This window comes from Manihot esculenta, chromosome 13, assembly GCF_001659605.2.
Source record: "Manihot esculenta cultivar AM560-2 chromosome 13, M.esculenta_v8, whole genome shotgun sequence".
NCBI classification, from domain to species: Eukaryota; Viridiplantae; Streptophyta; class Magnoliopsida; order Malpighiales; family Euphorbiaceae; genus Manihot; species Manihot esculenta.
Window position 1 is genome coordinate 24,319 of NC_035173.2, and position 15,343 is coordinate 39,661.

General features: G+C 36.5%; 1 protein-coding gene across 1 annotated transcript; it reads left to right on the top strand.

Moving 5' to 3' along the window:
- Positions 1-5,476: 5,476 nt before the first annotated feature.
- On the top strand, positions 5,477-8,887 carry LOC122721454 (2-alkenal reductase (NADP(+)-dependent)-like). Its single transcript, XM_043949180.1, has 5 exons — positions 5,477-5,827; positions 5,989-6,166; positions 6,325-6,491; positions 7,055-7,137; positions 8,102-8,887. The coding sequence occupies exons 1-5, from the start codon at positions 5,600-5,602 to the stop codon at positions 8,478-8,480; spliced, it is 1,035 nt and encodes a 344-aa protein (XP_043805115.1). The 5' UTR covers positions 5,477-5,599; the 3' UTR covers positions 8,481-8,887.
- The last annotated feature ends 6,456 nt before the right edge of the window (positions 8,888-15,343 follow it).

Below are 15,343 nucleotides of genomic sequence, written 5' to 3' on the forward strand. Positions count from 1 at the left end.
GGGAGGCAAATGTGCATAAAGGAGCCAAGTTTATGCCCTTTGGCAGAAACTAGGTTCGGCAGCCGAAGGAACTTTCGGCCGCCGAACATGGCTGGGGAGGCAGGCCTTTCGGCTGCCGAAGTTGCCCCCGAAAAGAGACTTTCGTCTCTGTCTGGGACTTTCGGCCGCCGAAGGTGCCGCCGAACCTGCCTGGGTTTCGGCTCTGGAGGGACTTTCGGCTGCCGAAGGTGCCGCCGAACCTGCCCTGTTCTTCCTTCCTTTGCATGTTTTTGCATGATTGTTTGAGGTGTTTTAGGGGGTTTTTGGGGGATGTTTTTAGAGTAATTTCTAGTTGTTTGGTCCCTCATTTGAGTCCACCTGTGTAGGTTCGGACCCGAGGAACCGAGGACCCCAGCAGTGAGTTCAGCTGCTTCTGAGTCAGTAGAGCTTCAGCAAAATGTGAGTAGAATAAACCTTTATGTTTTTAAAGCAAATGAATTATAAAGTTGAGCATGTTCATGCATCATGAATGCCATGTGATGAATTAGGTTGTTTGCATTAGAATTCACGAATATGTTGCATTTTATTTATGATGTTGATGTGGATTGGTCATTGAATGATCCTTTAGTCCTCATATGGTATGATGATGCTACGGCATGAGATGGTATGGAAGTCCAGGTTGTACCCATTCTACGTCCCTGGCACTATGTAAGAGAAAGTCCAGGTTGTACCCATTCTATGTCCCTGGCACATTGGTATGTATGATATGTTATGTTAAGAGAAAGACCGGTTGTACCCATTCTACGTCCCAGCACTTTGGAATGTAGAGGGCTATTGGTGACAATACCATCCGAGATGTGATTTGTTGTGATGTGTTGCATTACATGATGGCATGAGATTTAAATATTGTTTTCTATTATTCTGCTCACTGGGCTCTTGTAGCTCACCCCTTTTCCCTAATCCCCCAGGATTGCAGGTACGGGCTAGACAGAGAAGTCAAGAAGAGTAAAAGTCATATGTATGTAATAGTTAGAATGTGGACATGACAAACTGTATAATGATGTATAGATGTGTAATGTAATAATATTGAGGTTTAGAAGTGTGCTTGACCATAGTTATTGTAATCCCTTTTTATTACACGATCCTAAATGTTTATTGATGACTATGTTAGCCAACTCAACACATGTTATGCCACCCATTGGGGGCATTGATGAGATCCCACAGAGGGGTCAAGATATGATTATGTATATGTTCAGTGCATGCACAGGTTGAGTTTGGCGTATGATAGAATGTATGAAAGAAAAGTTTTAATTTTTATGTATTTTCTTGATCATGTATGGGATTAAACAGGTTTCCAGGATGTATGTTTGGCTTGCTACGGGTCTCGGCGGCCTTAAGTCGACCCGGATCCTAGCGCCAGTAGCGGTCCGATTTTCGGGTCGTTACAGAATGGTATCAGAGCCCTAGGTTCATATGGTCGGACCTAGAGTGTCGGGCTCATAGATGTTATAGAAGGTCAAGCACAATAGGAAGATCATGTCCACTAGGAAGATCATGTCCACTAGGATAGGATGTAGAGTCCTGTCTTGATTGATGATGTGAAATGCCATGATTATATACATGTGCATTAATGCTATGATATGAATGATCTGTATGTGATGAGGGTTCATGTGTGCCCACATGAACCATATGATGCTATGATATGAATGATCTATATATATCATTTTTTACATGTAGCTTTCATAAAGCAATTATATTATCAAGAATTACTTATTTTAGAATTTAAGATTTGCTTCAAAAAGTTGGTTAAGTAAGTAGAGTAAATTTATCTGTGAAGTTATTTGCCTCAAAAAGTTAGTTAAGTAAGTAGAGTAAATTTATTTGTGAAGTTATTTGCAAATTTATTTGTGAAGTTATTTGCCTCAAAAAGTTAGTTAAGTAAGTAGAGTAAATTTATTTGTGAAGTTATTTGCCTCAAAAACCATTGTACTTCCATTGAATAAAATTATCAGGTTGGATTGTTACACCTTCTTTCCCTTACCCTTTTTTTAAAAAAAAATTGCTAAGAAATTAAGGCAATTGATTGTCATATAAAATTCCTAGGGAACATTTATTGTCATATCAGCTTCATTGTTTCTTTTGAGTTCAGCCAACTCAAGTCTTGACCAACTTCAATAATTTTTTTGAAATATAATTATTAAAACTAAAGATATATTTTGATTAATATAAATCTATAACTAAATGAATTATATTTTCACTATATCATAACATATTCAGAAACTAAAACTCATAATTCCAATGATATAATAGAAAAGAAATTAAAACTCAAACTAGACACTTACCTGATAGGCAGTGGCGACAGCAGCGAGCGGCAGCGGCGGCGACGAGCGACAGCAGTGGCGATGAGCGGCAGCAGCAGCAGCAACAGTAGTGGCAGCGTGTTCTGAAAGGAGCATCCAGCAGCAGCGACAACAGCAGCAGTAATGGCGGCAGCGAAAACAGCAGCAACAACAAGCGACAGTAATAGCAATGACAACAGCAACAGCGGCGGCAGCAGCAACGAGCCACAGCAGCAGCGGCGACAATGGTAAGGATAAGGGTGTGGCACCGAGGAGAGGAGAGGAGAGGAGAGGAGAGGAGAGGAGAGGAAGAGGGCGGCTGAAATTAAAAGAGAGGATGAAAGAGATGATTAGGGTTTTTTATATATTCTTTTGAGTTTTTTGATGGATTAGCGACGAAATAAATTCTGTCACTAATATTTTTAAAATCCATCGCTAATCTGTCACAAATCCGTCGAAAATATAAAAATAAAGTATTCATTGCTGATTCCATCGCTAACTTTTTTTTCCGACGAAAATAATTTCTACCTCTAAATCCGTCACTGATAGTCCTTTTTTTATAGTGCTCGAGTGCCAATGAAGAGACTCAGGCTAATTCTCCTCCAAGAAAAAGCAGAAAAAACGGGATGCTCAGGATAGCTAGTGGGAAGGCCAGTTATCTACCTGCAGAGCAGGACCTTCACGGCAATTTTCTCCATTATGATATTTATGCTTGTAAGAAAATAAATGATGATACCTTGCTCCAATTGCGATTATATGATAAAGTTTATGTTTTAATTGATATTATTGGGTGGAAAAAAATTTTTATTATAGACTGTCCCTCTTATGTTGAGCTTTGCCGTAAATTTTATGAAACCTACAAATTTTCTTTTGATATGCAGGATTTTAATTTGAATATGCCTATAATTCGTTTTAGGTTGCAAAATAAAATAGTCCAATGTTCAGTTGCAACTTTTAATTTGCATTTGGATATTTATAATAATGAATATGTTAAAACTGCTGAATATTTAGACTCATTATGTGATTACCCAGCTGGTTGGAATCCAATTTTAGCATATAAAGAATTAACAGAAAAATCTGAGCTTAAATTTAGGGGTGGGAAATCTAAGGCTAATGATATTCAGAGTCCTGCCTTTAGATACATTCACAAGTTCCTGATTATGCATTTTCAGGAAAAAATAAAGATCCAACCAAGCTCATAAAATATGAACTCTTCTTCTTATGGTGCATGTTGAATAAAAGAAAAGTTAATTTTGATTTTTGATTAGCTTCCCAATTTAAAAATATATATGATGCTGGGTGTGGTATATACTTAAGTTCTGTAATTTCGATACTAGTTGTAGGATTGGGTGTGCATGATATTACAAACACTGATTTGCACATAGTCGAGCCTATTCTTTCACTTGATATACCTGCACTTAATTCTATAGGCTTACTTTGCCTCAACGAGAGAAAAGAATTTGTATTGTCCTCCAAGTCGTATCATTCCACTGAGATCGCTCTTATTTCGGACAGAGGACCAGTCAACCCCAGCCTCCTCAGCAGCACCTCTAGAACCTAGTGATCAAGCCCGCCTAGCCAAACTTAAGGCAAACATGCACCACATTGATGCCAAATTGAACGCCATTCTCTCTCACTTAGGGTTGCCCATATTCCATCCACCACCAGTTTAAGTTCTATACGACTTACTCCTCAGGGAAGTTCTCTTTAACTTACTTTTATTTTATTTTGTGAACTTTCCCGTTTGATTGAATTTTTTCCACATTGAGGACAATGTGAGGAGTAAGTGTGGGGGGAAGAGATATAGTAAGAATAGAAACAGAAGTGTTTTTGTGATTGATGAGATTGATTAATTCTGGATATATTTTTGCTGTGTTCTGAAAAATTTTTTGGAAATTTTTAATTTTTCTCTACGTTTTTGCTGTTTGAGCTAAAGGCTTGCCCAAGCCTATAAACACTTGATCTATTTTTATTATTTTTAGCAGTTTCTCAACACTTGCAATTGCTAAATTGTTTTTCAAATTTAATTTTTTATAATTTTCAGTATTAGTATCATTTTATTTTAAAAAATAAAAATAAATTTTTTTTACAGCTGCTTACTTGCTATGAGAAATTGATATGTTTATTATCATAAAATTTAAATTTTTATGTCATTTGCATGTTAGTTTAAATAGAATAAATTGATCATTGTTTATTTTATTAGTCTTGTTTTTAAGACTTATTTTAAGAGATTATAAAATATGATTCTTGTCTAAATAGTTGGATAATAAATGTATATTCTGTAAATAAATTGTTCCTTTTATTAAGAATAACTTTAAAAACATTGGGTAGATATATGAAAATTTTCCCCCTATTTTTATCATTTTCTTATTAATTATTAGAAATTTTATTTTTCTTTAACAGATGAAACCATTATTTAAAATTTAACAACTTAATTGTTATATAAATATTAAATAGAGACTAATCTATGTTTTATGCTAAATGTTTGGAACCTAACTATAATCTATTTTATGAAAAATATATTTTAAGAAAATTAATTTTTCAAGAAATAATTTATTTTTTATTACTGTGATGTTAAATAATAAACAAAATACTAATAAGATTTATGATAGAAAATTTATTTGCCATGATAAAATTTTTAAAATCGAGAAGATGAATTTTTTTTAAATATAATTTAATAATTTTTTTAAGCATCTCTCATAAGCCGTGTCGCAAAACTTTAATTATAAAGCAAAAACTATACATTATAAACTAGTCTTTGTCTTTTAGCAGTAATGAATATAGTTATCTCTAATTGATCAATACTTCGTCGTTTTGATTTAAAATGGGACCGTTCTAATCATTAAAAAATAAGTCATTAGTAAAATAAAGAACAAAAATCAGCATAAAAAATACTAAATATTATTTTTTATTTAAAAATATTTTTAAATTACTATTAAAAAATAAAATATAAAATAATTTTAAATAAATTGAATAGAATATAACTCACATTAAATTATAAATTTATTTAACTTTTAATTGTATAAAAATAAATTTAGATCAATAAATGAAATTTACTACTGTATATTTGAGGCAAATTTAGACTTTTAAGCCAAAAAAATATACCAGGAACTGACCGTTCCAATTACAGAAAGAGCGTGTGAGATAATATGTAGGTGGTGGAATAATTGCAAGGTTGGGTAGTTGCAAAGCAGATAATAAATGCCCCCTCTGTAGGCTGCGGCATCTGTATTGGGCTATCGTTCCGTGTTCAGTAGAGGAAGTATCTTGAATTGATCAAAATGGAAGAAGTAGCAGTAGAGAATAAGAAGGTGATATTCAAGGGCTATATAGATAGGGCACCAAGAGAGACGGACATGGAAATGAGAACTGGGACTTTAGAGCTCAAAACGCCAAAAGGGTCAGGAGCTTTTCTGGTGAAGAATCTCTACCTGTCTTGTGACCCCTACATGAGAGGTCGCATGCGTGACTACCATGGCTCTTACATCCCTCCCTTTGTCCCTGGCCAGGTATTTCTTTTTGGGGAATTACAGAATGTTAGTTGAAAGATTTCCAAATTATCCAAATTAAGCACACTTCTTTCAGATCACCATCACTAATGCCACAAAGAAAACCATACTCTAGAATTACTAACTACTAATACATTTTTCTCCTCATTTGCGTGATGAAGCCCATACAAGGATTTGGCGTATCAAAGGTTGTGGCTTCCGATAATCCAGATTTCAAGCCTGGGGATTTAGTTTCGGGAATTACTGGTTGGGAAGAGTACAGCTTGATTCAGAAGCCTGAGCAATTTAGAACAGTTCAGCATGATGATATTCCTCTCTCATTCAACCTGGGTCTTCTTGGTATAACTTTCTTATTGCCCAAAAACGTGACCTCTTTTTCCCTAATTGTTATTGCTTCAATAAGTGGGAAATTGAATTCCTCAAGTCTTATATCATTGTGCCTAAGCAATTATCATAATCATTTTAGGACATGAGCTAAAGTGGAAATATTATCGCAGGTATGCCTGGTCTTACCGCTTATGCAGGATTTTATGAGGTCTGCTGCCCTAAGGAAGGAGATAATGTATTTGTGTCTGCAGCTTCAGGAGCTGTTGGCCAGCTTGTTGGTCAACTTGCCAAATTACACGGTTGCTATGTAGTTGGATGTGCAGGGACAAGCCAAAAGGTATAAGTTTCTTTTTGCTGCACCTCATCCTTATTAGTTGATATTTTCATTTTCAAAAATTAAAATTTTTTATTAATTAGTTATTCCGATAATTTTATTAATTAGTTTTATTAATTAGTTTTACCCATTAAATGTTTTACTATTTAGAGTCTTGAGAAAACAAATTTAGAGTCTTTAGAAAACAAATTGATTGGTTTTTCAGTTTTATAAAAATAGGGTATTCTAGACTTTTTTAGGACACAAATTTAGAGTCTTAAGAAAACAAATTGATTGGTTTTTCAGTTTTATAAAAATAGGGTATTCTAGACTTTTTTAGGACACTTAAGGTTAAAATTAATAAAGGACTAATTAATAGAATTTTTAAAATTTTAAAACGTTTTAACATACATTTTAAAATCAAGAGATTAATTAATGAGTTTTTAAATAGTAATTTTTCTTTTTTTTTTTAACATCGTAAATGATATCACACATATATTGCTGAAAGAAAAGAATTACTTGTACACAAATTTCCTTGACAATTAGACTAATGCAAGTAAAAGAAGTCTTAAATGGGATGATGTTAGGTTGATCTTTTAAAGAATAAGCTTGGATTTCATGAGGCTTTCAACTATAAAGAAGAGCCCAACATCGATGCCGCTTTGAAAAGGTTAGTAACAAGCTTCTTGAAGTATTATTTCTAATATGGTCTTTTTCTTGCTCAATGAACAATTCTGATGGTTCATTGAGCGAGAAAAAGACTGAAAATTCTATTTTAATTTTCACTAAATCATTAACCGTGGGGATTGTTTTGCAATTTTTTTTTGAAATTATGTACTTAAGTGTGTGTTTTGAGTTTTTGGATACCATTATCACACAAGCCCTTCTTTTTTGGGGACAAAATTAAGCTTATTCTAAAATAATTTAGTCTATCTAGAGCTACAATTTTTCTTTTGACTCTATAACTGGAACTTGAATTCAAGGCTTCATAGTCCTAGAAACTAGTTCTATACCACTAAGCTAAAACTCATTGGTTAGAGCTATTAATCGTGTGTTAAGGAGGGTATAGGGACTGAAGTTGGTATAGGATAAGATAAATTTAGATTGGTTGCAGGACAAGGAAATTCTTTTTTCTTGGACTCCTTATGTATATTAAATGGCGTAGTTGATTTCTTGCTTATAGCATCACTGGTTGGAGTAAAAGTTTAAGCTGAATTTTTTCATATTTCCATTTATGTTTTTCTTTTCTTAATAAAAGTTGGCATATCATGCAAAAGCTCCATTCAAGAATTATGGATTCTTGTTTTTAGCTCTTCTAAATGTTGGTTTAACTCTAAAGAATAAGGAGAATTAATTTCCTCTAGCACTGAGATTTTCTCTATGAGAGTTAGTAAAGCAATTTCTGCCCTTAAACTCCATATTAAAGTTTGTTTTCTTAATGTTTTCTCTGTTATGTTGAATGCCTTGAACTTCCATGTTGATAATTCTATGAGCATCATTACGCTAATTTGTAGGATGCCAGGTTAGACAATTTCTCTATTTCATCAACGTTTAGTTCTATAGTTGATTAACTTATCCATAACATCACAGATTATGGTAATTATTCACTTGGCTATCTGTCCTACTATTAATAGGTATTTTCCAGAAGGCATTGACATCTACTTTGATAATGTGGGTGGGGACATGCTTGATGCTGCATTGCGTAACATGAGGATTAGTGGCAGAATCGCAGTTTGTGGAATGGTGTCTTTGCATAGTCTTTCTGATCCCTGTGGGATTCGCAACTTGTTCAATCTTGTTAGTAAACGTATTAGGATGCAAGGGTTCTTGCAAAGTGATTACTTGCATCTGTATCCAAAATTCCTGAAACACGTTATCAATAACTACAGGCAAGGGAAGATTGTTTACATCGAAGACATGAATGAGGGACTGGAAAGTGCTCCAGCTGCTTTGGCTGGACTATTTTCTGGTAAAAATGTGGGAAAGCAAGTCATTCGTGTAGCCTATGAATGATCTTTCAGATGAAAACATTGTAGCTATTGTGAAGTTTAAATAAGCTCCAAGTGAAATAAACTGCCATTAACTGCATAAAAAAAAATGGTATTTTTGCCCTCCGAGATGGCATGCCTCAACTAGCTGTCCTTTTAATTTTTTGATGATCATTACTTTGTTTAGTCCTGTATGCAATTAAGGAAAGCATGTAAACCGACACAGGCATTGAAGCATTGAAATTGTTCCTTTCTGAATATTATCTGTCGGAGCCTTGTTGGTGCTTCCCTGGATTGTGTTTTGAAGTTGATAATAGAGTATGCGTGTGCATGTTTCATTCGCAAGATGTATTTATGTAAGTACTGCAAATGAATGTTATTGAGTTATATCAATTAATTGAAATAAAAGAATTTTATCAATTTCATGCGCAACATGTTGTGTACTGATCCTGTGCCCTTAATGCCCAAGAATCTCTAATGTTACTTCTTCGGGTGGCAAATGAAGTGACGTGAAATCAAAGCAATTTCCTATTTTGAGGTTTCATTTGTTTGGTCGAATACTTTTTTCTAATTTGCAAGTCTTTTTTTTTATTTGTTTGGGCCTATTTGTTTGAAAACATATAAAAGTTGATCACTTTTAATTCAAATAATTTTTTATGAAATTATATAAGTTTTTATTTTTTTTAAATAAAAATATTTTAAATTATAAAAATTGAATTCTTTCATTCTTGATGTTGCGCTATTTTTTTCTTCGTGTTTGGATATGCAAAACAAAAAGAGAACTAACTATTTTAGTGGATAAAATCTCCAATACTTGTTCTAAATATTTTAGTGGATAAAATCTCAAATACTTAAATTCTATCAAAAGTTTTGATGGGAAAATGTTAAGAATATATTTAGTGAAAATAATTGATAATGATATGAGATATGTATTTGAAGATGGCGCCTCTTTATACCAATAAGACTTTACATTATTAGTAGAATAAAGATTTTGTATTTGACTTTTTTTTTTTTTTTTGAAATGGGGGATGGGGAATTCGAACCTAAGATCTCTCAGATTTACTCGAATGCACTTACCACCAAGCTAAGCATGTGAGTGCATATTTGACTTTATTTGAAACTCTTATTTTATAGGAATTTTATTTGAATTGGATTTAGAATGTCAGGATATACTTCAGCCTATTGAATATTCGGGTTTTGGATTTTTTATCTACAGATTTCTATTTTTCGGATCTCTTTATTCTTGGTATTTATTTTTGATATGGTATTTTTTCTTATGGATTTTTTATTTCGATGTGGGTTTATATTAATTCTAAAAAAAATATTATATAAAAAATCTACTGAATTAATTCTTAAATGATGGTAAATGACAAACTTTTGAAATGAAAAAAATTTACCGAAAAACCACAGGCACACTCGTCAAATTGTACCATTGCTGGCGGTTATTGGTCGCCGATGGCAGTTGCCAAATTACCTGCAACCATTATATTTTACCCTTTCTATGTGTAAACCTGATATTTCCCAGCATGACAAACTTCCATTTATAGAGGAATGCAAATTCTGGATTGTTTTTAGAGAAGACTCGCACTCCTGCACGAGGTTTTGTGACTATAACTTTAAGAGATAATAATAATTAAATGTGATTATTTAATTGATTTGGTTTAAAATTGAATTAAATTGATAAAATTGAATTAATTAAAATTTATATTTAAAGAAATTAAATTGAACTGCGAAAAAATTGAATCGAAATGTACAGCGCTGATTAGGTTCCATTGTTTCATTATTTTAATTTTTTATTTTTTTATTTTTATAGTATTTCAACTTCTAAGAAGGCTGCTGCACAAATAAATTCAAAAATAAAGTAACAAACAAATAATAAACATATTTAGACACAATTAATTTAGTTATATACCATGCAATGCAAATTTAAAATGATTATCTAATAATCCACATTGATGTTAACAGAAAAAAAAAAATAACAATTAACCATACCTGATTGTGAATCAGGTGGTAAATCAGCTTCCAATTACAAAATTATCATTGGTGTGAGAATAGGAGAATAACATATTAGAGTAGATGGCAATCTCGAGCTCGCGACGACAAGACGGCAGATTTGCAACGGAAAGATGGCAGGTAGGACCACAACAAGGCTAAGGCAGTAGAAACGCAGAGATTGAAAAAGAGAGAAAGGAAGAATGGGAAAAGAGATTAGGAATTAGTTTACTAGATTTAAAGCCGCCGGTTGAAGTGGAGAGTGAAGACGACTAAAGAGAGAGGGAGATGTGTTGTGTTGTTGCGTGCATAAGGATAGAGGAGACTGAGGTCTGAGTTGTGATGTTCGATGTTGCATGCGACTTCTGAATTGCGATAATGCATCTCTGCACCATGGAAAACTTGCCAGCATATGGTTTAAGCTAAGGCCCCTCCAAATAACGTATGTAATGGTATTTAGGTGGATTCGATTTTAGTCAAAAAATTTTCAGTCAAAATTGAACCGAAACGATTAAACTAAAATTTATTGAAATTCACACCGAATTGAATCAATAAAAAAAAATTAAACTAAAATGTTGAATTATATCGATTTGATCGATTATTTTGGTTTGAATCGAATACTGCTGACTCTTAACAATAATCCTTTGAATCTATATTATGCAGCGAGATAGATCCTTCGAATACAATAGTTCTTGGCCTTGCATTGCTTGAAATATTAATTGATGACCGCCGGGTTTCGCCACCCCTGAGTAAGGCCGGACCCAGGAAAACAGTGCTGGCCCTAAGTCCATGAAGTCTTTTCTGAACAACCGGTCCAGTATCTTCAGCCCTGACCCAGGCACACAGACAGGCCGGGTCGCCCGCGAGCCTAGGTCCAGCAAGGAAAAGTCCATCCCGGTGACATGACATGAGAAAATATAGTAGGCTGAGTCACTTCGCAGCCCTGCCCGCATGCACCCCGGAGGGAATTAAATGGCCGCCTGGCATAGAGAGGGGGTCTGACATTTTCGTACGTACGGACCCACATGACATAGACAAGTGGCACTGTAGCAGAGAGGCCGTTAGGCGTCACTAGCAGATAAAAGGAAAGGAATAAAAGGGGAAGGAATACCTTCCTGTAACGATCCGAAAATCGGACCGCTACCGGTGCTAGGATCCAGATCGACTTAAGGCCGCCGGGACCCGTAGCAAGCCTGACATACAACCTGTAAACCTGTGTAATCCCATACATGATCATACAAATACATAAACATGTAAACTTTTTCTTTCATAAATCAAGCTTAACCTGTGCATGCACACTAACATAACCATAAACCTCACACTGGAGCCCTCATCACATGCTCCAATGGGGTATCAATAACATACATTAAGCTTGATTACTCATCTCATCAATAATAATAGTGATCATGCATTAAAGGGATACCATACACATAGGGTCAAGCACAACCTCTAATCCTCAATATCATTTTACATATCATGACTACATAAAACATTATATTACAATTTCATCATGTCCACAACTTCTAACTATTACATAAAAACAGACTTTACTCCTGCTGACCTCCTGGTCTACCCTGTACCTGCAAACCTGGGGGATAAGGGGAAAGGGGTGAGCTACAAGAGCCCAGTGAGCAGAATAATAAAACAATTAAAACACATGCTATCATGTAATACATCACATCACAACCATATCACGTCAAGGATGGACTTGTCACCAAGGGTCCTCTACATAGTCCAACTATGCCAGGGGCGTAGTGCAGGCCATACCTGGTCTTTCTCTTACATATATCATAACATACATGTCCAACTGTGCCGGGGGCATAGTGCAGGCCACACCCGGACTTTCACTTACATAGTGCCAGGGGCGTTGTGTAGGCCACACCTGGACTTCCATATCATATCATATCATGTCTCATCATACCAAGGACCAATGGGTCATCCAACATCCATCCACATCAACATCAAAATATGCAATGCAACATATTCGTGAATTCTAATGCAAGCAACCTAGGATATCACATGGCATTTATGATGCATGATTCATGCTAAAATTTTCATTTATTAAAAGATAAGAGTTTATTCTACTCACCTCTGGCTGACTCTGACAAGACTCTGAAGCAGCTGTCACTGCTGGGGTCCTCGGTTCCACGGGTCTGAACCTACAAAGGTGGACTCAAATGAGGGACCAAACAAACTAGAACATAACTCTAAGAACATCCCCCAAAAACCCTCTAAAATACCTCAAAACATCCATGTAAAAATATGCAAAGGAAGGCTGAACAGGGCACTTTCGGCGGCAGGTTCAGTGGCCGAAAGTCCCTCCAGAGCCGAAAGCCAGACAGGTTCGGCGGCACCTTCAGCGGCCGAAAGTGCCCTCCAGAGACGAAAGTCTCTTTTTGGGGGCAGGCTTCGGCAGCCGAAAGGCTGGCCTCCCAGGCAGGTTCGGCGGCCGAAAGTCCTTCGGCTGCCGAACCTGGTTTCTGCCAAAGGGCAGAAACTTGGCTCCTCAAGCACATTTGCCTCCCAAAACCATCCAAACATGCATTTTTCCTAATCTACAACATACATACTCAAGCATACAAGTTCCTAAGGGCATTAAGCTATCTTAAACCCCATCTACAACACATCAAACATCCACATGTCCAAAAACATAACATAAACCCATAAACCTAACTGTAATACCCGGCTAGACTCCGGTATCGAAATTCCTACCGCCCGGTGGAATCTCGGGTGTCGGAGACCTCTAGAAGGGTAAAAGCATATTTTCATAAAATGTTTTAATGTGTTTTATGTTTTTGATCAAGGAAGAAAATGAGTTTTCGCTTGAAATTGATCTTGGAGGAAGACCCAGGTTCGGCCGCCGAACCTGCATGCGCTTCAGGAGTGCTTTAGGCCCCCAAAAGCATAAGTGAGGGAAGTCCAGGTTCGGCCGCTGAACCTTATGTTCGGCCGCCGAACATGGCATGCATGTGGAGGCACGTTCGGCTCCCGAATGTGGCCTGGCCAGCCACCTATAAAAGAGTCCCTTAGCCGAAAACGGGCGAGCTTTTCTCCCCATTTTCGGCCAAGGTGAGCTCTCTGCCATCCCTCGCCAATCTTGAGTTTCTTCCTTCCATTCTTCATGATTTTTATGAGTTTGCAACTTTGTTTTGAAGATTTTCGAGTATAAAGCAAGTTTTGGAGCTTTGAGGTTCAAGGAACTCAATCTCTCCCATCTCCAAGCTAGGGTCGTTTTCCTCTCGATCTTCAAGAGGTAAGGGCCGATCTTGAGCTCACTATATATTTTAAACAAGTTTTAAGTTGATTCATGGGGTAGAAATGTATGTTTATGTTGGTAGAGCATTGTTAGGTTTTATGTGTTTTATGGACAATGTATGATGTTTGTGGTTGCTTGATGTGTTGTAGTTGGGGTTTAAGATAGTTTGAAGCCCCTAGGAGCTTATGTATGTGTTTATGCATGATTGAAGGTTTTGGGAGGCAAATGTGCATGAGGAACCGAGTTTCTGCCCTTTTGGCAGAAACCAGGTTCGGCAGCCGAAGGACTTTCGGCCGCCGAACCTACTTGGGAGGCAAGCCTTTCGGCTGCCGAAGCCTGCCCCCGAAAGAGGACTTTCGTCTCTGGAGGGCAGATTCGGCCACCGAAAGTGCCGCCGAACATGCATGAGTTTCGTCTCTGTCTGGGAGTTTCGGCCGCCGAAGGTGCCGCCGAACCTGCCTGACTTTCGGCTCTGGAGGGACTTTCGATCGCCGAACCTGCCGCCGAAAGTGCCCTGTTCAGCCTTCCTTTGCATGTTTTGCATGATTGTTTTGAGGTGTTTTAGGGGGGTTTTTGGGGGATGTTTTTAGAGTTATGTTCTAGTTTTTGGTCCCTCATTTGTGTCCACCTGTGTAGGTTCGGACCCGAGGAACTGAGGACCCCAGCAGTGAGTCAGCTGCTTCAGTCATTGTCAGAGCTAGTTGAGGTGAGTATAATAAACACTTATGTTTTAAAGCAAATCAATATAGATTTGAGCATGTTCATGCATCACGAATGCTATGTGATATTCTAGGTTGTTTGCATTAGAATTCACGAATATGTTGCATTGTATAATTTGATGATGATGTGGATGGTTATTGGATGATCCTTAGTCCTCGATATGATGCGATGTGATATGATACGGTATGGTACGGAAGTCCAGGTTGTACCCATTCTACGTCCCTGACACTATGTAAGAGAAAGTCCAGGTTGTACCCATTCTACGTCCCTGGCACATTGGAATGTTATGTTATGTTAAGAGAAAGACCGGTTGACCCATTCTACGTCCCGACACTTTGGAATGTAGAGGACTCTTGGTGACAATACCATCCGTGATGTGATTTGTCTGTGATGTGTTGCATTCCATTATAGCATATGATTTAAATGTTTTATTATTCTGCTCACTGGGCTCTAGTAGCTCACCCCTTTTCCCTAATCCCCTAGGGTTGCAGGTACAGGCTAGACAGAGAAGTCAAGGTGAATGAAGTCTTGAGTTGTAAAAGATAGAATGTGGACATGATAAATTGTAAAATAATGTAAAGTTATGAATAGTTATGTTATGTAAAATATGATATTGAGGATTAGAGGTTGTGCTTGACCTTATGTGTATGGTAATCCCTTTTGTATACATGATCTATGTTTCATGATGTTTATGTTCCACGAAGCTCGTGTATGATGAAATGTCCCATTGGAGCATTTGATGAGAGCTCCAGTGTGGGGTTTATGTTTATGTTATATATATGTTTATGTGCATGCACAGGTTGAGCTTGGAAAAAGAAAAGAAAAGTTCAAATTTTTATGTATTTTCTTGATCATATATGGGATTAAACAGGTTTACAGGTTGTATGTCAGGCCTGCTACGGGTCCCGGCGGCCTTAAGC

Bases quoted from the DNA above. Each gene is read 5' to 3' on its own strand.
- LOC122721454 (XM_043949180.1), top strand. From the start codon at position 5,600: ATGGAAGAAGTAGCAGTAGAGAATAAGAAGGTGATATTCAAGGGCTAT. The intron at 5,828-5,988 runs GTATTTCTTTTT...TGCGTGATGAAG, and splicing joins CTCCCTTTGTCCCTGGCCAG to CCCATACAAGGATTTGGCGT. The intron at 6,167-6,324 runs GTATAACTTTCT...ATATTATCGCAG, and splicing joins ATTCAACCTGGGTCTTCTTG to GTATGCCTGGTCTTACCGCT.